This window comes from Carassius auratus, unplaced genomic scaffold (genome assembly GCF_003368295.1).
Source record: "Carassius auratus strain Wakin unplaced genomic scaffold, ASM336829v1 scaf_tig00021681, whole genome shotgun sequence".
NCBI classification, from domain to species: domain Eukaryota; kingdom Metazoa; phylum Chordata; class Actinopteri; order Cypriniformes; family Cyprinidae; genus Carassius; species Carassius auratus.
Window position 1 is genome coordinate 81,723 of NW_020525128.1, and position 27,113 is coordinate 108,835.

Genomic DNA, 27,113 nt, shown 5'->3' on the forward strand with positions numbered 1-27,113 from the left:
GTCGTGGCATTTTAAAGTGTCAGGCACAGCGCCGTGTGCTGGACAGCCTTGAACAGCATCTTATTCATGAATAATAACTATTACTCTGTAAAAACACATCTTTTTAGTTGCCAAGGCTACATCTATTCACAGTGGCATAGCAACAGTGTTGTAGACTTAATTTCTTAGAAAAGGCAGACTACAGCACTGAATGATGTTTACTGGTATATAAGGGTTAAAAAATTTTTACAATTTGATTCCCCCTGCTGGAAAATAATATATAAAAATAGGTCAAATTAATTTCTGAACACAAAAAGTCCAAGCAGTAGCTTACCATAATACCATATTTATTGAATTACTTTGACACCATGGTACTGAATGGTTACCATATTAATTTACCACTGTTGGAATGAAACAATATATAAAACTAAATAACATAGTACAACAGCAGTAAATTTTGTGAGGGTCAAGAAATAGACAATACAGAATTTAATTTCACTTAATTTATTATCATATATATCATCAATATACTTCAATCAATACACCTAATTTCACACAGCCTTAATCAAAGCCACGTGTCCACCAGGATGCTTGGACTTCATACTCCCAAAATGTCTACAAAATGAGAAAATATAAAGAAAAAGAAAATGTCAGATATTAAGAGAAATTTTTTTTTTTTTTTCAACTGTTAATGAGAGCATGCCTCCATTTAATGTGTTAATAACATTTAAAAGGAAAGTCAGGGGTGGATCTACCGGGGTGGCATAGGGTGGCAAATGCCACCCTAAAAGAAAGCCTTGCCACCCCTGCTGCCACCCCAGTTGGCAACAACGAATTAAAGGTTATGGCAATTTGAAAATTTACAATCGCGAATCTTTCGTAATTCGTGATCCTGCTTCGAACTCCTTAACTGATTCAAATGATTTGCGAACCCGGTTTGAACTCCCGAACTGACTCAAATGATTCGTGAACCCGCTACAAACTCCAGAACTGATTCAAATGATTCGCGAACCCGCTCCGAACTCTCGAATTGATTCAAATGATCCGCGAAGCCGCTCCGAACTCCCGAACTGACTCAAATGATTCGCGATCCCGCTACGAACTCCCGAACTGATTCAAATGATTCGCGATCCCCAAACTGACTCAAATGATTCGCGAACCCGCTCCGAACTCCCGAACTGACTCAAATGATTCGCGATCCCGCTCCGAACTCCCAAACTGACTCAAATGATTCGTGATCCCCATAACTGACTCAAATGATTCGCGAACCCGCTCCGAACTCCCGAACTGACTCAAATGATTCGCGATCCCGCTACGAACTCCCGAACTGATTCAAATGATTCGCGATCCCCAAACTGACTCAAATGATTCGCGAACCAGCTCCGAACTCCCGAACTGATTCGCGATCCCGCTCCGAACTCCCAAACTGACTCAAATGATTCGTGATCCCCATAACTGACTCAAATGATTCGCGATCCCGCTACGAACTCCCGAACTGATTCAAATGATTCGCGAACCTGCTCAGAACTCTGACATATATTCAGATATAAATGTAATTTTAAAAAAATTCAAATTTTTCCACCTGTCAAACATAGTTAACCACTTTTAAAAAGCATGAGGATATGTAGCAACTTCGTTTTGTGTCAGAACTTTCACACTTTCATTCATAAATTCACCCAGTTTGTGTTTGAAAAGCAACAGGGATTGAATCGCAACTGGAACTTGCTGTATAAAGCAGAATGTCACGGAATTTAGCCATTTTTTTATGAATAAGTCAAAAGTAGAGCATTTAATCAAATCTCGATATGGACTAGTGTCTGCAATATTAAAGGTGTTCAGTACCGTTGTTAAAATACATAATGTAGGCAAATACAAAATAAACAATTTATGTACATGTTATTACAAATGCCATGTGATTGCTGCTGTTACACTTAGAGGACAATCGAATCCTAGTTTAGGCTACTGACCAAACATTTAATTCATATTCACTTAATCTTTCAGTTTTGGCCACTTTTTTGCTATAGATGACACAGCCTTTATAATTTCTTCAACAAAAAAAATGTGCATATCACAACCCTTACAAAAATAAACCATGATTTTATCATAGTAAAGCTGCTTAATTTCCTTTTGCATGATTTCTGAATCCTCGAGACTATAAAATAAATTAGAGTCAAAATAAAGTTATAGCCATAGGTAAATGTCGTCGAGAGCTACAATTATGATTTGTAAATAATACAATTTATTCATTTAGTTTTTTATTTGATTAAAGTTCTTTTTTCACCCCTATAGTAGGTGTTTTTTTCATTATCATATTTGAGAAAGGGGGGCACAACAATACAATCCTGCTTAGGGCACACATTTGGCCATCAGCGACCCTGAAGGTGTTGTTATGCACATCTCTGGTACACACAAACACACACACACACACACACACACACACTGAAGCACGCGTGGTGTTTTCAGCTCTTCACTATATTGATGCATGATGTATTCTACACATGTGCACGTCAACAAGCTATGAGAGGATTTCACCATTTCATTTGATAAAACTATCGTCATTCTTTCGTATCGTATACACAGATTGCACAGTAAAATATACTTAAAAAAATATATATACTAAAACATTATTTTAAAGGAATATCACACAAGTTTTCATAGAAGTTTTAATTTAAATTTGCCAAAACAATAACACCATATTTTTCAAAAGAAAAATTTCTAAAAGTAGAAATGTATTGGTGCCTATAATGTTTATTTATTTATGATTATTGTCAGCTAATAAAACCTATGCTTCAGGGACCATATTCATATAACATCTAAGGCTAAATGTAGCTCTTGACTGGTTGAGTTAGATGGTGATTAACACTAAACAGTAGAAAATCAGTTGAGTCAGTTGATTACATGTCGATGCATACTGTTTGCATTAATGAGTGTGGTGGTGCTTATGGGGTATGGTCACTTATTCCTTACATGAACTGTTTCAAATGCAAGACATTGATTGCATAAGATTAAGTTTGTAAATGGCAGCCTGTGCTCTTTTGTAGTGTGCACACTTACTATTTTACTATTTATCATCAAACTGTGATAACTGAAATTGAAAGACTAAATTCAATATATATACGTCTGCCATATGTTGTCACCCCTCAAAAATTCCTGCCCCCTTCTCGCCACCCTATCAATATTTTTCTAGATCCGCCCCTGGGGAAAGTTAACCTAAAATTTTTAATTCTGTCATCAGTACTCACTCTCAAGTTGTTCCAAAACGTTATGAGTTTCTTTCTTCTGAGGAACATAAAATTAAATATTTTGAAGAATGCTGGCAACTAAACAGTTGATGCTCCCCATTGACTTCTAGAGAATGGGGGATTACTATGGATGTCAACGGGGACCATCAACATTCTTCAAAATATGTTTTTTGTACAGCAAAAGAAATACATTTATACAGGTTTGGAACAACTTGAGGTTGAGTAAATGATGACAAATTTTTGGGGGTGAAATAAACATTTAAATCCATTCTGTGGATTTCCCCCACAGTCAGTACTGGCAGATTGCACATTGGTAGACTTTGTAGGCTCTGCATGAATGAGTCACTTAAAAAAAATACACACCTCCAAGAGTTTGTCTCATGGTCATACGCCTCCATGGTTTTAAGGTCAATTACACCATCAAATCCTCCAATAGCCAACAGAAGGCCATTTAACAGCACTAAAGAGACCTGTGCATATTACACACAAAAATTATTACAACAAAGACCATAATTACATCACTTCGGAATCATTCCAGAATCATATTCTCTGTACAGGTTTGAAATGACGAGGGTGAGTTATCGATGTCAGAAAGACTACTATTGCTTATTCCTTCAAACCTGAAATCTCTTGTTGTTCATAGCCCTTACGGGGCTCCAACGGACCGTGTCTGGGTCGTATTTCTCCACGGTGCTCAATGACAGACCAAGTTCATCTCGTCCTCCAGCAACATACAGACAGCCAAGAAACACGGTGCATCCTGAAGCTTCCCTAGCGGTGGACATGGTTGGGCAGAGAGACCAGCATCCCTCAAATGGGTCAAAACGCTCCACTAGTGCAGAAGAATGTATTGAGTGTTATTTTATTTTAGATCTACACAGGACTCTGTGTTTGTGTACCTGAATCCAGAGTCATGTCTCCATCTGTTCCTCCCATAACGTAAATCTGATCGTTCAGGACAGCGGCTGATGCAGATGCCCTGTTCCTCAGCATTGGTGTCAGCTTAGACCAGGAGTTCTTCAATGGGTCATACCTACTCCACAGAAAACAAGTGTGTATCTGTTTGAGCTTCACATTTCACATTTCCATCCGATTTTCTGTAATGTACAAGTGTGTTTAGACCTTTCTACTGCGTTAATGCAGGTCATGCCGTCAAAACCTCCCAGTGTAATTAGACATCCGTCCATTTCTAACACACACACCCTTGACCGTGGCGAAGAAAGTGAGGGCACGTCCACAGACCAAGTGTTACACTCTGGATCGTACCTAACACACACAAACACATTCATTTAGCATTTTAAGGCATATACAATGTTTTAAACAACTATTATTACGCATTCTAGGATTAAGCTATCGGCCAAATACTAGGGCAGTGCTGCATGTCTCCTTTAAGGAAAATGCACTATAACAGTATTTGAATGATGACAGAAGTTGACGTAAATAGTCACCTCTCCACATTGCTTAGACAGGTGACATCATCAGACCCGCCCACAGCATAGATGGCTCCGCCCAGAGCACACACCCCTGGGTCACTGCGGGGATGGAGCATGGGAGCAGTCATTTTCCACTCATTATACTGGGGGCAGAACTGCTCAACTGGACAGGATGGGTCATCTTTACTCCAGCCTCCAACTACACACAATTTATTAAAAACATACAGCATAATGTATGCAAAGAAATACTACTGAGATCTCTATTGTGACTTCGTACTATACTATATATTCCATTTAGATTTATAGTTGCTTGTGGCAGCTAACCAACTTTGTAGAATGTTCAAACAGGTGTAGAAAAGTTTGAAAGTGATTGACAAAGTGATTGATATAAATACTGACCTACATATATCATGTCAAAGGGTTTTCCTTTGGACAAGACTTTATTCCTCGTGGAGTGGCTTTTGCTTTGGCGGTGACCCTTGGTGCTGTGCAGGTTGGTACTATTTTTGATGACCATGAGGTCCTCATCTTTAAAGGGTCTGCTGAACATACACACACATAAAAAAAGAAAATTCTGAAAAATCATGTCCAGACAGGACATACGCAAGCTCATCACACATAAAACATAGTGGGCAAACAACAAAACACCCATCTGTTCTGCTGTGAACAAGCTGTACAGTAGATAACTACACTGATGATGTAGCAGAAGATTGAAGCATCTACTATTGCTTTCACAGGGACTTGAACAAACCCCTAATCAAATCTCTGAGTAAACTTCAGCACATAACTGAATCAAATTGTGCAGTTTGTTGAGAAGTTGTATGTTGACAGAACGATTCCACAGACTTACATGGGATCCAGGGACTGAAACCAAATCTAGGAACCAGAGTATCAGAGAGACTTGAGGACTGTTGAATTTGGCCAGTGAGGCTACATTCACACAGTAGCAGAATACCATTGTCAATCCTGCATTTGAGTGCTTAATATGCTTACAATTTACTTTTAGGCTACAAATGTGTGGTTTTTGGTCACTCAAAGGCAGGGAAAGAGTTTTGGTTCAGTAACATTTTTTGTTATGCTAGTTAAAACTCTCTTCACATCTGTTACGACCGTCTAGGGGTCAGCCGTAACAGGAAAAGGAAGAGAGTCTGAACCAGAGAGAGGTTGAATAAACAATAATTTATTTACAAGTTGGGACTTAGCGTCAGGGGCAGACAAGGCCAAAATAACAAACAAAAAAATCCTCTGTTAACCCTCTACACTTCCTAAACCAAAATTAAAGAAACCAAAAGAAATAAAATACAGATTCAACTTCCCTGACTCCCTAAACCCAAAACAATGTGAAAAGTGATATCAAAATAAAATGGCGTCTAACCCCCTACGTCCCTCAACTTAACAAAAACTAAGATCAACAAAATGTTAACAAGATATATATATATATATATATATATATATATATATATATATATATATATACACACACACAAGTTAACAGCAAACAATTTACAATCAGAATCCAAAATCGTAGTCAATCAGGCTTAGGTCAAGTTAACCGGGAATATCACAGAATTTAAACAAAGAAAAAACAATACAATATAATTATCACAGAACACAATCACAATCTTATTCACCAACACACTATCTCTCTGGTAAGACACTCAAATTCAAACAAACAACAATAACAAGGTAAACAGCAAACTATGGAGTCACACGCGATGGCACAATCATGGCCCCTATTGAGTGTTTGGGGCAGTCCTTATATCTGGATCAGGTGAAGAGGAGAACCAATCGCAGCCTCCAATTAATTATCTCCAGGAACCGCCCATCTGAAACAAACATGCACAGAGAACACAAGAGGGCAGAATGGAAACAACCAACAAAGGACTTTTGCTCATAACACCCCCACCCACAAAATAAAACATCCTGTTTTACAGATTAACACGAGACAGTGAATCAGCAATCACATTTTCAATGCCCTTTTTATGACAGATCACCAAATTGTAACTTTGGCAGATTAGCGACCAGCGCATAAGACGATGATTAGCATTTGACATCCGTTGAAGAAATACAAGAGGGTTATGGTCAGTATAAACCGTAACAGGTTTTGAACTGGAGCCAACATAGACCTCAAAGTGTTGAAGAGCGAGAATTAAGCCAAGGGCTTCTTTTCTATGGTACTATAGTTAATCTGATGTTTGTGGAACTTTTTCGAAAAGAAACTTATTGGGTGATTCAAACCAGCTGCATCGGTTTGAAGAAGGACGGCTCCAGCACCGGTACCACTAGCGTCCACTTCCATCAAGAATGGTTTTTCAAAACAGGGGGCAGCGAGCACAGGGGCACTACAAAGCAAAGTTTTCAAGACTTCAAAGGCGGACTGACATTCACAAGACCACTTAAATGAGACTGCTTTACGTAATAGTCCAGTGAGAGGACTGGCAACATCTGAAAAATTCTTACAAAAACATCTGTAGTAGCCAGTCATTCCAAGAAATCGACGGAGCTCTTTCCTAGTTTTAGGAACTGGGAAATCAAGGATGGCTTGTATTTTGGAATTAAGAGGACGCACTTGACCATTCCCAACCTCCTTTCCCAAGTATGTGACAGTAGCACAACCGAATTCACACTTTGATAAATTCAAGGTAAGGTTAGCATTTCTCAAGCGTTTGAAGACATCATCCAAAGTTTTGAGATGGTCTTTCCAAGTATCAGCATAGCACACCACATCATCCAAATAAGCCTCACAATTTGACACATCAGACAACACTATGGACATTAGTCGCTGAAAGGTAGCTCCAGCATTTCGAAGGCCAAAAGCCATAACACGGTACTGCAAAAATACGTCAGGTGTAGCAAAAGCAGAAATCTCACATGCTTGCTTTGTGAGTGGCACCTGCCAATATCCTTTTAGCAGATCTAGTTTAGTCATGAATTTAGCGTTACCTACCCGATCAACACAATCTTCCATACGAGGAAGCGGAAAAGAGTCAGCTTTAGTTAAAGCGTTAACTTTACGGTAGTCAGTACAAAACCTGGAGGTCCCATCTGGCTTAGGGACAAGTAGACATGGCGAACACCAGGGACTGGCACTAGGAACTGCTAAATTGTGTTCTAGCAAGTACTGGGTTTCCTGCTTCATTAGTTCTCTTTTAACTGGGTTTACACGGTAGGCATTCTGTTTAACTGGGGCATGTGAACCAACATCTATATCATGTTCAATTACGTGGGTAGTTGAAGGGAAGTCATTAAACAAAGTCGGGTATTTATTAAGAAGACTGGAAATATCTGCTTGGGCAGACACAGGCAAATGGGACAATTTTTCTGACAGATTCAACAAAGCCTCAGAATTTGGCAAACGAGCTGACAAGAATGATGCACTATTCATTTTCAAATCATCACTTTCAGGTGAATAATCCGACAATGACACCGTAACTGGTAAAACAGTAGCAACGGGCTTACTAACTTCAGAATCAGAACGTGACGAATATGCTTTAAGCATATTAATGTGGCAGACTCGTGACTTCCTTCTTCGATCAGGGGTATCAACTACATAGTCAGTGTCTCCTAGCTTCTCCTTGATGCTGTAAGGACCAGTGAACTTAGCTTGGAGTGCTGAACCTTGGACTGGAAGTAAGATAAGAACTCTATCGCCAGTCTGAAATGATCGCGATACAGCCTTTTGGTCATAGTGAGATTTCATTTGGCTTTGCACAGAACTGAGCGATTGTTTTGCCAACTTCCACACTGTATGCAAGCGCTCGCGGAACGCACTGACATAATCCAATACATTGGTAGTTGAAGACGAATGGCTAGATGAAAGAATTTGCTCTTGCAAAATTTTCAATGGACCACGAACAGTGTGTCCCAAAAATTAACTCAGAGGGACTAAATCCAAGTGATGCTTGAGTGGTATTACGTACTGCAAATAACAAGAGCGGGATGTGTTCATCCCATTCTTTTTCATGTTCCACGCAAAAGGTTCGGAGTATCGACTTTAAGGTTTGATGAAAACGTTCAATAGCACCTTGTGACTGAGGGTGGTATGCACTGGACACCTGATGCTTGATATTTAACTGTTTCATTACCTTTGCAAACACTCTGGACATAAAATTGGTACCTTGGTCAGACTGAATGTATTTTGGCATTCCAAAAGTAGTGCAGAACTTTACAATTGCCTTGATAATTGCATTAGCTTTGAGGGAACGTAGCGGTATTGCCTCAGGAAACCTAGTTGACACACACATTAACGTTACTAGATAAGAATTTCAAGACTTGGTTTTGGGCAACGGTCCTACACAATCAATCAGAATACGCTCAAACGGTTCACCTAATACAGGTATAGGTTTCAATGGAGCTGGAGGAACCACCTGATTTGGTTTGCCCGCTATTTGGCACGCATGACAGGATTTACAAAATTTGACTACATCTGACTTCATGGAAGGCCAAAAGAAATGCTTCATTAAATGATCATAAGTTTTATGAATGCCAAAATGGCCAGAAAGCTCATGATCATGTGCAACACTCAGTACCTGCTCTCTGTAAGGTTTCGGGACAACAACTTGGAAAACAGTACTCCAATCATAGTTGGCGTGGCGTGGAGACCATTTACGCATCAACACATCATCCTCAAAGTAGTATGCAACAGGATGCTCTGACAAATCAGTCAGCTCAACAGCGGCTTCAACACAATGAGTCAAAGTTTTATCAGCACGTTGTGCCTCAATTAACATGGGTTTACCAATGGGTAAATCAAAAACCTGGGAGTGCACACACCTCTACCTGATCAGTGTTTGCATTGACAGCATTGTCAGCACACATAAATGAATCAGACAGATCCACAGTATCCCTAAATTTGCGAGCTTGAGCTCGGGTCACAATGCATGCGCCAAACACATCAGGAAACTCTTCCTGCAGAACATCACCCTCATGCACAATAGGAGTATCTATTACCTCAGGCAGACAAAAAACTTTATCACCTGCCAGATCATTACCAAGAATGAGTGACACCCCTTTAACAGGTAACTGTGCTTGGACTGCCAGTTTAACCTTCCCTGAAATGATCCCAGAGCGTAGAAACACTTGGTGTAAAGGAACTTTAACTACTGTGAGATCAATACCCTGTACCAGCACATTAGAACCACAGCTTGACTGTTCAGAGAATGGCAACACATTTTGTAGGATAAACGATTGGGCAGCACCAGTGTCACGGAGGATACGAATATGCTTCAACTCAGACTCCGTTTCACCCAATGATACTACACCATCACAGATGAAGGGTTCAAAAGTAGACTCAACCACTGAATTCAAAGACACATTTTGTTCAGATGCGAAAACCTTTCTTTCGATCAACGCAACACTTTTCGAAGGGTTTACTTTTCTACTGACCTTGCGTTTCAAGGTGGGACAATTAGCGATGAGGTGCCCAACCTCATGACAATAAAAGCACTCACGGTTCTCATTACTGTCTGCACTCGAAATGTTCTTTGGTGCCACTGCGGCATCCTTAGAAGTACGAACTCGATCAGGGAAATTACGCTTTGTGGGTGAAAACACTATTTTATGCGTAAGTACAAATTCGTCAGAAAAAACGGCAGCCTCAGAAAGAGATGAGACTTTTTGCTCATTTAAGTAGACCACAATTTTCTCTGGTAAACAACTCTTAAACTCCTCCAACAGCAATAACTCTTTAAGCTGTTCAAACGTGTCTACCTTGTTCGCAGCGCACCATTTATCAAATAAATTAGCTTTGTCTCTCGCAAATTCAACAAACGTTTGGCTAGGGATTTTCACAAGACTGCGGAACTTTTGCCGGTATGCTTCAGGAACTAGCTCATAAGCACGCAAAACGGAATTCTTCATTACATCATAATCCAAGCTCTGCTCAAGTGTTAATGCTGAGCAGACTTCTTGGGCTTTACCAATGAGTTTACACTGCAACAACAGTGGCCAAACATTACGTGGCCATTTTAATGTGGCAGCGATTCGCTCAAACACAGTGAAATAAGTGTCAACCTCACTTTCTCGAAACAGTGGTACTAGTGCAATTTGGCGGCTAACATCAAATTCAGGTTGACTTACTTGTGGGATGCGTCGAGGTGCAGGAATGGGACCTGGAGTGGAAGCACTGATGGGTGACGACACAGACACGCTCACACTAGGCGCATCAGCAGCTGAGGGGAGAACAGGTGATCTGGTTTTGAGCTCAAGCTCCAATTCTTTGAGCTTGATTGCTCGCTTAGTTTCAAGCTCAACTGTGCGAACCTGCAGCAGCTGACTTTGATATTGTTGCCTGCTCAACTCCAACTCCAACTCTTTTAGTTTGATTGCCAACCGAGGATCGCTCGGAAAAGGGAGATCAACGGGATCCATGCTGGCCATCTCCTCGGGTTTGGGATTCTCCGCCCCCTTACCTACGGAAATTGGCAACTGATCTGCAACACCCGCTTCACTCACCTCTGGCAAAACTCCATTTTCCACCAAATGCTTATAGATCACATCCCTGATCTCACGCTTCACTGCACCACGAGGAACTTTAATTTGATATAAATCAGCAACTGAAAACAGATCATCTTTGCGACAAATATCCAATTGTTCAGCAGTAGGCTGAATTGCAAACTTTTCCAATTCAAATTTAGAGGACATACCGAATTCCCTCCCCCTTAAAGTGAAAACCACTAGCCAAACAAAAAACAAAAGCAAATTTCATGAATTTGTTTTATCACAAACACGCGACCGCAAAACTCCAATTGGTTTGTGAGGAAAAACTCCTTTTTAAGACGAGCCCCCAATTTCTGTTACGACCGTCTAGGGGTCAGCCGTAACAGGAAAAGGAAGAGAGTCTGAACCAGAGAGAGGTTGAATAAACAATAATTTATTTACAAGTTGGGACTTAGCGTCAGGGGCAGACAAGGCCAAAATAACAAACAAAAAAATCCTCTTTGTTAACCCTCTACACTTCCTAAACCAAAATTAAAGAAACCAAAAGAAATAAAATACAGATTCAACTTCCCTGACTCCCTAAACCCAAACAATGTGAAAAGTGATATCAAAATAAAATGGCGTCTAACCCCCTACGTCCCTCAACTTAACAAAAACTAAGATCAACAAAATGTTAACAAGATAGATATATATATATATATATATATATATATATATATACACACACAAGTTAACAGCAAACAATTTACAATCAGAATCCAAAATCGTAGTCAATCAGGCTTAGGTCAAGTTAACCGGGAATATCACAGAATTTAAACAAAGAAAAAACAATACAATATAATTATCACAGAACACAATCACAATCTTATTCACCAACACACTATCTCTCTGGTAAGACACTCAAATTCAAACAAACAACAATAACAAGGTAAACAGCAAACTATGGAGTCACACGCGATGGCACAATCATGGCCCCTATTGAGTGTTTGGGGCAGTCCTTATATCTGGATCAGGTGAAGAGGAGAACCAATCGCAGCCTCCAATTAATTATCTCCAGGAACCGCCCATCTGAAACAAACATGCACAGAGAACACAAGAGGGCAGAATGGAAACAACCAACAAAGGACTTTTGCTCATAACACATCCAAAATACCAATCACCAAGTAAAGTGTTCTAAATTTATTCATATTTATTTACATTGTCTGTGGAAGGTGAGGAACGAGTTGCATATCTTTGTGCGCCCTGTTCATGCAGACATGATATGTCATCAGTGTTTTACATTATGTTATTGCAGAGCGAGCAAGAATGGAAGGCGTTATTATTGTAATATTATGCTCTTTGTACTGTAATGTTTTCGCACATAATTTCACTTTCAATAAAGCATTTGCAATTGGTTTGTAAAAGATGTTTATGAACTTCTGGGCTTAATTTTTGTTGCATTTACACATTTTGGCCAGTATGTTTTTTTCAGTCTTACACAACCATGTCTGGTCCAAACTATATTTCTCAATGAGAGTAGACCTTTACCGATCAATCTTTTCTGATATACACCGGCACAGTTGTGAGTCACACATGTGGGTGTAAGTCGAATGCCCTTGACTCTGTCTGCATTCACTGCTCATTCTTTTCTTGTCTTCTGCTCTCGCTCTTTCTTCAGAAAGGTTTCTGTGCCGTTTACAGTGCTGTGTTAGGTAAGTGCAGTGTTTCAGCTTGACAACAGCTGAGAGGATGGGGGTTGTGTGTGTCAGGGGTCAGAGGTCGCCTCAATGAAATACATCACATGTTGTCAACAAACATTTCACCACATCCCACACGTCTGCAGTGTGCACAGAAACTGACAGGAGGAAATAATTGCTCTGACAATCAAAGCACAATCAAGCTGCGTCAACTAAGACACTCCTGTCACCCTGAGAAGAGACTGCACTGTCATATAACTTAATACCGTGAAATCCTGAGTGCAAAACTGGTCACCAGTTCACCATACTGTTTCCCTATGCCAATAATGAAATCATCACCCTGGCAACCAGTGCTGTTACCATGACAACCCCGAGCCAAAGCAGTTTCACAACCAGTCATCACAGGTTTCTGGCAGATATCACACTCAACCGATGACTTTTAAAACTCATAATTATCAGAGACAAAGGCTGACAGAACTGAAAGGCTGCTGTAACTAGTCATAAAATCCCACAAACCTTTTGCCTGGAAGTGAGTTGAGACACTTGTTCTGGAATATCCTGATCACTAAATCTCTCTTCATGAGAAAAAACAGTACAACTGTATAATTTATTTAACTACAGTCTACTGACTTTAAGTCTTTCATATCGAACATATCATATCTTTATGAATATAGAAGCTTGTTTCCCCAGAGGTGGACAGTAGTGAAGTATTTTTACTTTACTCAAGTAAACTAAAAAGGTTGATTTTTTACTGCTAATACTTAAGAACATTAAAAATGCAGTACTTTCTTGTTCTCTAGTAAAACTTTTACTTGAGAAAAAAATAAGAAAGTATTAGATTTGTAATGTAATTAAGCATTAAATAATATTTATTTTGAAACATTGTGCAGTAAAAAGTACAATATTATGCTTTGGAAAGTTTTCTGAAACAAATACTCTGATTAAGAACATACACTTGAAAGATGTAATTTTAAAGCAGAGTAAAACTGCAGTAAACAAACAAACAAAGAAGCTAAAGGCAACTTCTTATCTCATAATTTAAGTTTTTCTCTCAGAGTAGTCTCACAACTACAAGTTACAGAATTGTGAGACATAAACTCAGAATTGTTATTCTATTATTTTTTAGATAAAAGTTAATAAAATTGAAAGTTAAAGTCAAAACTGAAAAACTGAGATATCTCACAACTGTGAGATATAAGCTCATAATTGAGGAAAAACAAATTCTGAATTGTGAAATATAAAAGTGAAAATTACGCAACAAAGTATGAATTGCCAGATATATATATATAATATATTCAAAATTGTAAGAAAAAAGTTAAAACTGCAAAAGAAACTACCATGTGGTCTTTGTAAATTATTATTTGAAGTAACAAAATCATGGTTAATTTGCAGTTACCATGGCTACAAAAACAATGATTTGTGGTGTTATTGTTAAAACCATGGTTAAAAAAATTGTTAAAAAATTTTCGTAAGGGAACCTAAAAAAAAACATTCACAGAAATGTGCCTGAAAGTGATAAACGGGCCTCATTTTCATTTACAATTGTTTTATCACTGCAAGTCTTTCTCCTCAAATGCTATTGAGCTTTACATTTGCGTTTGAGCCCATGTGAAAGAGTAGCATAATTTACATATGATTTACAGATTAGTTTAATAAATATCAAACATTTAATCCAATTGTGCTTTATAGCTGACACCCACATGAACAATTACAGTTGTTTTTATGACTATAAGTCATTCTCCTTAAATTCTACTGACGTTAGGAAAGTGTATACCAATATCGCATGTAACTTTAGAGACGGTCCCTAAATTTGAGCCTCGTCCAACGTCCAACGTCAAGCCAACTTTATGTCTTTTTTTTTTACTTTTAGTTTTCTTTTCTCTTCGCAGGATTGGATTCATCCATCAATAATGAATATTCAGCCGCAAACATGAGGTGCGAGCGGTCGCGAGCGGGATGAGAGGAATGGAGGAAGGGGAGGAATGGAGGAAGTTTTATTTTTTTTTTTTTTTTTTTTTTTAGCAACTGCAGTGGGATGGTGCCCCCTCTGGGAGTTGGTGCCCTAGGCAGATTGAGTCAGTTCGGGAGTTCGGAGCGGGATCGCGAATCATTTGAGTCAGTTTGGGGATCGAGAATCATTTGAGTCAGTTCGGGAGTTCGTAGCGGGATCGCGAATCATTTGAGTCAGTTCGGGAGTTCGGAGCGGGATCGCGAATCATTTGAGTCAGTTTGGGGATCGCAAATCATTTGAGTCAGTTCGGGAGTTCGGAGCGGCTTCGCGGATCATTTGAATCAATTCGGGAGTTCGGAGCGGCTTCGCGGATCATTTGAATCAATTCGAGAGTTCGTACCGGGTTCGCGAATCATTTGAGTCAGTTCGGGAATTCGGAGCGGGATCGCGAATCATTTGAATCAGTTTGAGAGTTCGGAGCGGGATCGCGAATCATTTGAGTCAGTTCGGGAGTTCAAAGCGGGTTTCGCGAATCATTTGAGTTAGTTTGGGGATCGCAAATCAGTTGAAACAATTCGTGAGTTCGGAGCGGGATCGCGAATCATTTGAGTCAGTTTGAGAGTTCGGAGCGGGATCGCGAATCATTTGAGTCAGTTCGGGAGTTCGGAGCGTGATCACGAATCACGAAAGATTCGCGCTCGTAAATTTTCAAATTGATGCCAACTGGGGTGGCAGCAGGGGTTGCAAGGCTTTCTTTCAGGGTGGCATTTGCCCTATGCCACCCCGGTAGATCCGCCCCTGCATGTGGTCAAGAAATATGATGTTAGAAAGTGCAAACCAATATTTTTGTACTCTGAGAAAAGGTCACAGTGTAACAAAGTGCAGGGACAAAGACACTTTTAAAAACTGCATGGATTTTGAAAGCGCACTATTTTTAAATATCAGCTAAATGTATAAATAATAAATTTTTATTCAATATAATCTAATTAAATGTAATGATTTTAAAATCAAATTATTTTAATTCCATTGCACACTAATGAGAGTTAATCTAGTATAGTATAATGTGACTTAGTTCAGTAAATTAAATATATATTTCTATCAGTGGCAAGTCATAAGAACACACTTGGCATGCAAATGGTTCTGCTTCCTCTGGTAATGGCAATCTGCCTTTATGAAATTATTAATATCAGTCACAATTACTGTTAACAATCCTCCTGATACATCCAAACCAGACAAACCTTATAAAATGAGAGCCCTGCAGAGTCACACTTTCTCACTTGAATCCATAGAACATAAAATAACTGTTTCCAATGCATTATATTTATGTTTGTCATTAGAATCTTTTTCATTTCTGTTGTGAACGTGTTTATGAATGTACTCACTTCTCTGATGTCATTATGTTGCTCTTTTCCTGCTGTCAAACTGTGCTCCACTGATTGTCTTTATTCTCTTGTTCTGTGCAGTACATCATGTACGAGACAGAGCTTCACTCATCTTGAGGTTTATTTGTGTGTGTGTGTGACTGACAGCGAGAGGTGGAGGGGGATTGTTGGTGTGAAATGTAGGTATGCAGGTTAGTGCTGACAGTGAATGATGCACAACATGTCAATGTGGGAAAATAGCTCTTCTTCTGGCATGTGAATCATCACACGACTTTCATTCTTACAGAAGACAAATGTTCACACTAGGAACAAACTGTCGCACAAAAACACATACATTACATCACACGCTTTTAATGACAGGCCTAGTCTTTATTTTTACATGGTGCTCTGGAACAGTCTTATTTTAGTAAATGATATACTACTATAGTTTTTGCTAATATTTGAATGAATGTTCATTTTAGTTTAGTTGTAGTTATTTTGTGTTGTTATTATTATTATTATTATTAATTTTCAGTTATTAGTTTTAGTTATTTTAGTACTTTGAGTACTTTAGTAAACTCTAAAAATAGTTAAATCCAAAAGAATTGTTTAGTGTAAATGATAGACTTCTCCACTCACTTACCGCAAGCAAAAATAGACAAAACTGCATATGGTTGCTTTAACTAATGTTACGTCTGTTTGTGGATATGACTTTTGATTTGAAAATGTATTTGTAAATGCAAATATAAAAAATTTTCAAATATTGATTTGAAATGTATTACTGAATGTACTTATTAACATTAACAAAGATTAATAAATGCAGCTGAAGCATTGTTTTTGGAAGTTCATGCATGTAAACTGATTTAGGTAAATCATTTTTATAATGAAACCTTATTGTAAAGTGTAAGCATGAAAGCACACTTTTCAGAAAATCCACTGGTAATAAATACAAACAAATCTAATATATAGTCCAAATAGTTTGTAAGGTGGCATTTATTTTGCACATCTGAAACGTCTACGACTCGGTTACCTTAAAATGCTCTGTTAGATCAGAACATAGCAGTAGTAATAATATGGGCCGAGGGAAATACAAGCAGATGAGCAAAGCCCGTGTGTGAGCTGCTCTTATATCCTGACATCATTTAATATTATGTACAGTATTATTTATTATATGATTTAAAAGCCCATGTTTAATTGTACTGTGTTAAGCTAACTGGGACTTGTTATAGCACTTCTATATCATTGCTCTTTTTGTTGTTTCTGATTGCTTCCACTGTCCTCATTTGTAAGTCGCTTTGGATAAAAGCATCTGCTAAATGTAAATGTAAATCTATTACTGTAGGTGAAGCTGGACATCTTTGGCCAGTGGAGACAGAGCCGTGTTAGGTTAGCATTACCTGCCCGGTGTCAGCTTACTGCAGAAACAACGTCAAGATGAGCAGAACGCACTAGTTCATCCGCCAGAAAACTGAAGAGGAATTCAAACTGATTTAGAAAGAATGAAAGAAAGAAAGACAGCCTAAAGGGACATCATGATGGTAAGTGAATATTTGTCCTCAGTTTCTATCATTATTCCTCTCCATTAGTGTTACTGTCCTATTTACACTGTTTTAGAATATTCTGGGGCCAGTTGCATTAACATAGTCACCATGCTAAGGCTTTGTCTTAAGAACTAGTTTGACTAGCCTTAATTTTCAGATATAAATTAGAGTTTTTCTTTGGCACATGCTCAGTCTGTTCTGTTCTCGCGCTAGGCGCACTGTTTTCTGATTGAATCGGATAGCATACTGCGGGAGGTCAGGGCTACGGAAATTTGTGCTATAAAGCGATTTAGAAATCGCGCACGCTCGAAGCGGGAATTTTTGACGATTGCATATGCAGCAAAAATATCTAAGATAAATTGGTGGTTTATTCTTAAACCAATCAGCGAGCTCGAATAGTGGAAGCATAGTAAGTTTAATATTTGTTTTTTGTCATTTAATTAGATATATGAAATGATGTTATTATGTTATGACTTAGAAATTTTTACATATGTTAACAATATTATTCATTTTAATAGTAATTGGCAATACCACCGCGACCCACTAGGGGCCCGCGGACCACTGGTTGAAAACCACTGATCTAGAGCACAGTGTTTCTTTTCCTCTAAAAGGCCTTAAAAGTCAACATATCAAACTTAAAAAAGTTTTGGTAAGACATTAAAATGTATTTTAGTAAGGATGCATTAAACGGATTGAAAGTGACCGTAAAGACATGTTACAAATTAATTATTTTACAAATTAATCGCTGTTCTTTTGTACATTCTTGAGCAGCAAATCAATATATTAGAATGATTTCTTGAAGATCATGTGACACTGAAGACTAGAGGAATGATGCTGAAAATACAGCTTTGCATTAAAGTAATAAATTACATTCTTACATATATTTAAACAGAAAATAAAGTTATTTTACATTGTAATATCTCATAATTTAACTGTTTCTACTGTATTGTAAGCAAATAAATTGATTGGTGAGCATTAAGCATTTTCTTTTTTAGTGTGAGAGTGAATAATGTGCTTTGTTAACACAGAATGTAATGCATTTAATAAATTATAAAAAAATAAATAAGAATATAACAGGCAACAGATATACTCTTGTCTCTCTTACTCCGTATATTCACAAATAAATGGCAAAGATGATAATATAATATAAAATGTTGTTTGCATTTGGTTTTAGCATATATGGTCTCATTAGGCATTTAAAACAGTCTGTTTGGCCCTCTAGTGTTATAATGGATAAACTGCTCTCTCAACATATTGATTAATTTACAATTCTACTAAATAAAACAATATGCATGTTACAAATTAAATTTGTGCAAAGCGTCCAAGGTTTGTGCATATAATCTATATTAGCTTGGACCAGCCAGAAACCACATAAAACCAGATGCCACCATGTTTATGCTGAATGTTTTCAAGTGATATGATGTTTGATACAGAAAGACAGGTGTTTAAGCATTTCAACATTTTTATTACAAAATGAGCACATACAAAAAGGATAATGTACAAGCTTTGAAATTAAACAAAATGAAAACGAAACCAAAAACATTTTAGCGATGCCACTTTTAAATTCATCATTAGTAGTAGTAATAAATAAGGTACAAAAATTCCACCAAAAGAGAATTCTAACATTTTACACAGACTTTATTTACTCGACCAGTTACGTACTAGCAGTCACACCAGCAGGAGGCGCTATTGCTTTAATATGAATGATAAATAGTCTATATTCTGCTAGAAAATCCGCTAGTGAAAAAACACCCACAGCACGCGGCACCCCTGTCACTGGCACTTTTAGGACAACATTATTATTATTAATGTCTTTTTTTTTGTGTTTTGTTTTGTTTGTTTTTCAAATGCAAGCAGCAGCAGCAAAAAAAAAAAAAAAATCTATCTTCTAATATCATTAGTAGAACATCTGCACTAGTTTTTATTTTCTCTATGTAGCTGTATATTTCTGTTTAGTCATGTATATATTCAAACCTGAGAAAAACATGCATTTTAAATCTGTTGTGCTTTATTATACTCTGTTAGTCCTGACCCTGCCATGAGACAGGGAGAAAGAGAGAGAGAGAGAGAGAGAGAGAGAGAGAGAGAGAGAGACTGGCAAAATAAACTAGGACAGAGGAAAGACGATTCACATGCCCAATAACCAATAACAGAGATGAAACAGAAATAGAAATGAAAGATTGAGAAAAAATGAGCTCGTTTCAAAATCTAGTGAGTATCCTACTTAGACTAGACAGTAGCATATGCAGTGCCCTATGCAGTTACTGTCACAAAAGCTGGTGGAGAATGCGGGCAAAATTATAAATATTATTATATATATTAAGTATGCATTACAACAAAATAATTTATTTTTCCTTAAATATTTCATGTTTAATTCAATGTGGCAATTGCGGTTTCTTTGCATTTTGAAAGTAATTTCTACACCAATATTTCCCCCTGTATATCTGAGATCAGATCTCTTGTGCACTTTGTATAAGTGTCGCTGTCTCTGTACTTTGTTTGAAATCAGTCACTTAAAAGGTTTCTTTTTAGTTAGTATGCTGCCTTATAAGGTAACTTCCAATGTAGTGCAGCTCGCTAGATTTCGAACACACCCTTAGAAAGAGAGAGAATATAAACATTAAGAATTTAAGACTGTTAAAGAAAAAAAGCACGAGGAAAGAGAAAGCAAGCAAGTAGAGGATGTAAACATTAACAAGAATGAAAATGTTAAACAGAGAAAGAGAGACTTTAGACAGACATGAGACGAGAGAGGTATAGATCATGTAAACATTAAGAAAGACTTCCAGAGAGAAGAGTAGAGAAAGAGAAAGAGAGGAAGATTGTGTTGCAAAGGTCGCCAGAGTGGTAAAATGATGCCAGTGAGAGGGTGGCCTTGGAAAACTAAGAGTGCAAACAGGACAGCGAATCAAAACCCATAATACTCCCACTCCGCTGCCATGTCTGACCAATCAGCAAGCGGAATGTCAGTAAGGTCACAGCACCAAAGGGAGAAACACACACGAACACGACCAACCGCATGCGAAGCATTCCCGCAAACCAACTCAAACATGAGGTAAGAGTTTAATCATTTTGTGTTATTTCTAAATAAATAAAATATGATTCCATTGCAAAAAAAATGAAACTATACAAAATTAAATACGTACCCACGATATCTACAGTTAGTAATAAATTATGATTGTTAAATACTTAAGGCATTTCAACGGACATAACCCTGTGTAACGATCAACACAAGCCATCATCCGCCAATCAACACACAGAACACCGGGGGGAGGAGCCAACACAGGCAAAAATGAAGCTCATTGGCTGAAACGAATACAGCTTCGTTATGAACTTAAATGTTTTTTTATTTACCTTTGGGTCACAATGAAGCAAAATGTAACAAAAAATAAAATTTATGCTTTATTAAAGCAATCTCAGAATGTATTTTGTTATCGAAAATTGGTGAATGCGGGCAAAATCATATGATTTATGATTTTCTCTGCCAATTCTGAGTTTACATATTGCAATTCTATCTCTGAATTCTGTGTTTACATTTTTTTTTTTTTGCTTCAGCAAGGAATAAATAATAAAACAAGGAGCAGTTTCTTATTTCACAATTTTGTCTTTGAAGTTTTTTTCTCAGAGTTGTGCAAAAAATATCCGAATTACAGACTAAAAATGAATTTTTTATATATATATATTTGGTTATCCAATAGTGTAAACAAGCTTCCATAGCTGAATGCTTATACAGGGTAGATTGTTAGATTTTGAACACACCCTGAAATTTGCCAAATTTACATAAAGCAAAATTGAACCAGACATTTTTGTGGAAACACAATCCATATAAAAGGAATATCCTTGTTGCAAGTTGTTCAAATTAAACTGGAAGTGTTTAAAACTATAAACAACGAAGGCCAGAAACATACGCATTGCATAATGTGCATTTTTGCAAACTTCAGTGCTCAAGAGGGCGCCAGTGTTCAAACTTGTGCACCATTAAACCGGATGTGCTATTGTTTGTGTAGCTAGCTGTAAACATGTCAACATTAACTTGTTCAGCAAGATTCATGAAATTTGAGCTGAAACAGAAAACTACCTGCGTATGTTTCGGGCCAAATACGAATAATTCCTGCGTGGCGCTCATCCGTCTCGACCTGCTTTTGTGCTGTTGGCGGATGGTCCTCTATCACACCACATTCTACATTGTAGTTCTAGCAATACAGCATAGCAACCAGCATAGCAACCACGAGGGGAGACCTGTCACACAAGAACACCGTTGGACACACACAAGCCCCGCCCCCTCCAAATACTGCATGTTTTAAATACCAATAATAAATACAGTAATCATGGCAGCGCAGCACCAGAGTGAGGCCGGGCACTTTAGCTATGCTCACATGTGCTTTTTTTCAGTAGGCATTTAGGGTCAAAGGTCATGGCAGGGTCTCTTTCGCGCACACAAACACGCACACACACGCGCTACATGAGTCTGATAATGTTACGGATCGTCACAGCTTAAAGGAGCTAATACACATCCATGCATTCCCGCGCACACGCCTACGCACTCTTCCAGGTGTACCTTGAAACAACAACCCAAGCACAGATGCATGCAACTACTACTGCGCCTATCTACACGAGTCCACCAATCACGACATTTTCCGCGTATTTTTTATTTTTTTTGTAAGACAACAGCCCTCCTCCTGCTGTCTCGGAAATGAGTTGCTTTTGTGTTTTTTCTTGTTGTTGCGTGTTCTTTTTTGGCTTCTCTACATGCACCATCGTGCGCTGATTAACCATGAAAATATTAACACACATACACGCACCAAAATGGTGAACAAGCGCACAAATGCACACACTCAAGCCGAAGTAGCTCCAGTGTGTAAGACTAAAGCAGTATTGCAGATCAGAAATACAGTGGACACACACACACACACACACTCCAGCAGCTAGATTTGACAGTGTCTTATCCGCCATGTATAGATTAAATGTAACATGTAAGTGTGTGAGTGTGTGTGTATTGTATGCAAGCTGAGGGTCTTTAGTAAAGTTCATGGCTTAAGGAATTGCACAAATACACACACATATGCTACGGACACACACCATTTCCCTACAGACAGAATCAATCCTCGCAACAGACCCTTTTTAGTTTCTACCAGCACGTGTGTGTGTGTGTGTGTGTGTGTGTAGTGTCAGTTATTGTCATTGGCTCAGTAAAGCGTGTGAGTGTGTGTTTAGTGTGTGTTGGATGGCTCATCATACACGTGTGTAGATAATATACAGTGTGTGTGTGTGTGTGTATGTGTGTGGATGTATAAGAGTGAAATAGAGCATGTGTGTGTGTGAGAGTTATTTTTTAATGCGTGTTGTTTCGCCGGGTGCGTTTCAGCTCTCAGGGGTGAGCTGTGTTTGGATGTCCACTCTGCAGATGGGACACTTCCTACTGGTGGCCAGCCACTGATCCACACACACCTGATGGAACAAATGCATACAGGGTAACCGCCTGAAAACAGAGAGAGAGAGAGAGAGAGAGAGAGAGAGAGAGAGAGAGAGAGAGAGAGAGATCGTTTATTAGGATGAGTTGAACTGCATTACCATACTGCATTTTGTATTTAGACATGCTCTGATTTAAACTGAAATACAAATGAATTAAGGTTAAAAGGAAATATGAAAATAATTACAAATGTACATGCCAAAATTACTGAAATGAAAATGAAACACTAAAAATACAAAAATAAAAGTCAATTCAAAATATATAAAAAAATACTATAACAGTATATAAATGTTAAAATATCAATGTAACTTTGTAGCATAGTAACATTTAAGGATGCAAACCTTTGTACCTCCAGTGGTTTTAAGTTCAAATATCAATAATTTAAAAACACATTTTTATGCAATTAATTATCTGCTCATCAACTCCTGGTGTTATACTTTTGTTCAAAAGTTTTTTTTTTTATTGTTATAATAATTATAATTATTTTTATGCAGGGAGGATGCAATAAATTGATTAAATGTGACAGAAAAGACATTTATAATGCCACAAAAAAAAAAATCTAATAAATTATTATTATTTTTTTTTATAACAGCAATGTTATCTATTCAGAAAATCAGTATATTATAATGATTTCTGAAGGATCATGTGACTCTGAAGACTGGAGGAATGATCCTGAAAATACAGCTTTGCATCACAGGAATAAATTACATTTTGCAATATATTCAAATGGAAAACAGTTGTATTAAACTAATGATATGTCACAGTATTACGAATTTTACTTGATATTTGATCAAATAAATGGTGGGCAGAATATACTTTTTTCCAAAAACATTAAAATATAATCTTACTGACCAATGTTTTTGAACGACAGTGTATAGTTTCATCTGTCTTTATTATATACTACCTGACATCTTCTCCATCCTCCAGCATGGAGAGGCAAATGGTGCATTTCTCATCCACATCTGACTCTTCCTCACTCTCATATAACTTCAGCTCCAGCGGCTTCCGCTACACACACACAAACACAGACACAAGTGTGTAAGGACATGAAAATGAAGGTTTGAATATGAACAGTGTGTGCATGTACCTTCTTGTATTTGTGTGGGAAGGTGAATCTCTCTATGGTGGTCTGTATGGCCCCTCGGTTGACGCTTCCCAGTCGATCCTCCAGCTGTAGCAGCTCCTGCACACGATCACAGACTCGGTGTTAAACAGAGCAAAACAGCTATGTATGTGAGTTACTGTTCACCTGTCTGTGTGTGTTTTACCTCATAGCTCTCTCGAACAGCTGATGAGTGTCTGCTGGGACTCAAGCTCTGCAGTGCCAGCAGGTGGAGCTGTGGATACGGATAGTTCCTGATCTCATGGACAACCTACAGGAAACACAACATACTGTACATGTCTGCTTCAAACATTGGACCACATTCAACACTTGCACTTACTATAAAACACTTCTAAATAAAGAAAAAAAGTAAAAAGTAATACCTTTTTCATATAGAGAATATTTGCATATAATGTGATATATTAATTTATATAAACACTCACCACTTGGGTGGAGGATGTGTTCCTGGGGAGGTGGTGCATTCTGGGAGAGGCCAGGTAATGCTGGTAGGGTTGAGGGATCTGCTGCAGAGGATACTGATATGGCACTCCTGCGTCCACGCTTAGGTCCCTAAAAGCACACATTTACAACTTAATAAAAGCAATTTCAAAACAACATCAGCAGCAGGGAATTTATGTACTGTATGTTTTTTGTGACTATGAAGATCATTCCTAAATATTAAGGAAGTTTATTTGCTATGGAAGCTTACCTCTGCCATAGAATAAAAAAGAAAAAATATAGATATAATTGTGACTTTGATCACAATTCTGAGAAAAAAGTCAGGACTGCATGGTTTCAATGGGTCTACGATGCATTTAGGCTTATGATGCTTTTGGGATATGTAGCTCAGGATTGCAAGACGATAACTCACAGTTGCGAGAAAAAAAATCAGAGTTAAAAAGTTGCAATGTTACACTACAATGTTTTTTTGCAAAAAACAAACAAACCAAAAACAGAACTGACTGAATTGAGATGTAAACTCAGAATTAAAAGATAAAAGTCAGAATTCCAAGATGCCAACTGAAAATTCTCACAGAAAGCAGTCTCAATTGCAAAATGTAAACTTAGAATTCTGAAAAAAAGTCTGAATTGAGAAGAAAAAGTAAAAATATAAACTCCGAATTCTAAACAACAAACGTCAATTGCGAGCTGTAAACTCGCAATTAAAAGAATAAACTCAGAATTCAGAGAGAATACAGTCAAAATTGCAAAATGCATACTCAAGGATGAAAAAATTCCAAGATGTCAACTGAGAATTCCCAGAGGAAGAATTCTTAATTTAGAATTCTGAAAAAAATTCTAAATTAAGATGTAAATTGAGATTCAAACTCAGAATTCTAAACAAGCACAACTAACATCAAAACTGTGAGATGTAAACTCACAATAACAAGTTTCAAACTTAAAAAAAGCAAAGTTTATAATAATAAAAATACAAAGTTTGAACTGAGTTAGAAACTGCAATTATATATATATATATATATATATATATATATATATATATATATATATATATATATATATATATATATATATATATATATATATATATATATATATATATACACACACACACACACACAAAAAAGCCTGAATTCGTCACATTTACCCATTCTATGGTGGAAATTAATTGCAATATTTTACTGCTGTTTTGTATGCGTGTGGTTTTGCACAACTCACCAATCAGTGCCTTCGGCCAGGTATCTGGGCTGCTGCGGGATTGGCTGAGGGACATGGAGGGGCGGAGCATATTCATATCCTGGGCGTAACCGATGTGTGTTCAGCGGGACTCGCTCCTGTGTGCGTCTGAAGAGATTCGGAAGTATGAGGAATAGAATGGACGTTTTATTTATAATTTTTTTTTATTTTCTTCTTATTTTGTCTTTTACCTTAAATAAATATAACTTTTATATAACTGAACATGTACAGGTGTGTGTTTTGTACCTGCGCTGCAGTAGCTGTTGCTGGATGAGGTATTGCTGCTGTAAGGCCTGAGGTAAGAAAGGGGGCGGGACTTCCTGGTACTGAGGCGGGGCGAGGGGAGGGGGCGGGAACTCAGCAGGCAGCGGTGTTGCTGTAGCAGCCAGGTGGAAATGCCGGCAGGAGGTAGCATGACTATGCTGGTGCCTGCTAAAATGTGCTCCTGTACGGGACAAGCAATATCCCATCAGAGATCAGAGACAACAGGTGAAGATGACAAGGCTATAGTCCAGAATGCTGTGCTCAATATGCAAAATAAACATTTATTTCTAAGATAATAACTAGATTCCATTTACATAAAATGATGACATGTGACATTAACTGTACGGCTTTTTAAAATGTAAAAAGGTTTCAGATATTCAGACTGATCCAGGAAATGGTATTAAATCATTTATAAATCGTTATATAAGTAAATAAAAAAATCATATACACACATTATATATATATAATTTTTTTTAAATAGTATGCAGTATACAGCATAAAATGCACAGCATTCGTTAAAGAGTACAATCATATTCCATTCTAAATGCAGTTTGCAAAATTTCACTTACATTTTTTTATTTACTATAGTAACATTGGTTTCTGCGAAAATACCACATGTACTGCAGTTATTATTATTACAGAAATATATAAAACAAAATAAATAAATGAAAACAACCAACTAAAATTTTATGTTTGTCAAAAGTAAAACATTAAAATAAACAGAATAGCAAACGAAATTACAATAAAAAATAAATAAAAATAAATTCAAATTAAATTAATGAAAAAAATAAAAAATATGGTCTAAAAAAAGGTATAATTTGGCATTAGCCACTGACAAAATAAAGCAAAGACAAAATAAATAAAATAACAGTAGCTTAATAAAAATTCTAAAATCTAATAATAAAAAATCAAAATCAAAATCAAATGAACTATTTGCGATTTCAATGTAGTTTTTTATATA

The 27,113-nt window shown here is 37.5% G+C and overlaps 2 protein-coding genes across 3 annotated transcripts; both read right to left on the reverse strand.

Annotated features, from left to right (window-relative positions):
• Positions 1–453: 453 nt before the first annotated feature.
• LOC113077144 (kelch-like protein diablo) lies at positions 454–16,474 on the reverse strand. Of its 2 annotated transcripts, XM_026249599.1 has the most exons (8): positions 16,102–16,474; positions 5,054–5,193; positions 4,670–4,853; positions 4,344–4,487; positions 4,121–4,254; positions 3,842–4,053; positions 3,585–3,691; positions 454–594 (listed from the first exon to the last, which is right to left on the reverse strand). In XM_026249599.1, exons 1-8 carry the CDS (start codon positions 16,113–16,115, stop codon positions 531–533), a joined length of 999 nt encoding a protein of 332 aa, XP_026105384.1. In that variant the 5' UTR covers positions 16,116–16,474; the 3' UTR covers positions 454–530. The 2 variants fall into 2 exon arrangements, with proteins under 2 accessions (XP_026105384.1, XP_026105383.1); XM_026249598.1 differs by lacking the exon at positions 16,102–16,474 and having other exon boundaries at positions 5,054–5,294.
• Positions 16,475–19,065: 2,591 nt separating this feature from the next.
• LOC113077143 (E3 ubiquitin-protein ligase RNF165-like) lies at positions 19,066–26,807 on the reverse strand. The gene is made up of 7 exons (XM_026249597.1): positions 26,135–26,807; positions 25,871–25,996; positions 24,637–24,763; positions 24,360–24,464; positions 24,179–24,274; positions 23,996–24,099; positions 19,066–23,100 (listed from the first exon to the last, which is right to left on the reverse strand). The coding sequence occupies exons 1-7, from the start codon at positions 26,356–26,358 to the stop codon at positions 22,983–22,985; spliced, it is 900 nt and encodes a 299-aa protein (XP_026105382.1). The 5' UTR covers positions 26,359–26,807; the 3' UTR covers positions 19,066–22,982.
• Between the last annotated feature and the right edge of the window lie 306 nt (positions 26,808–27,113).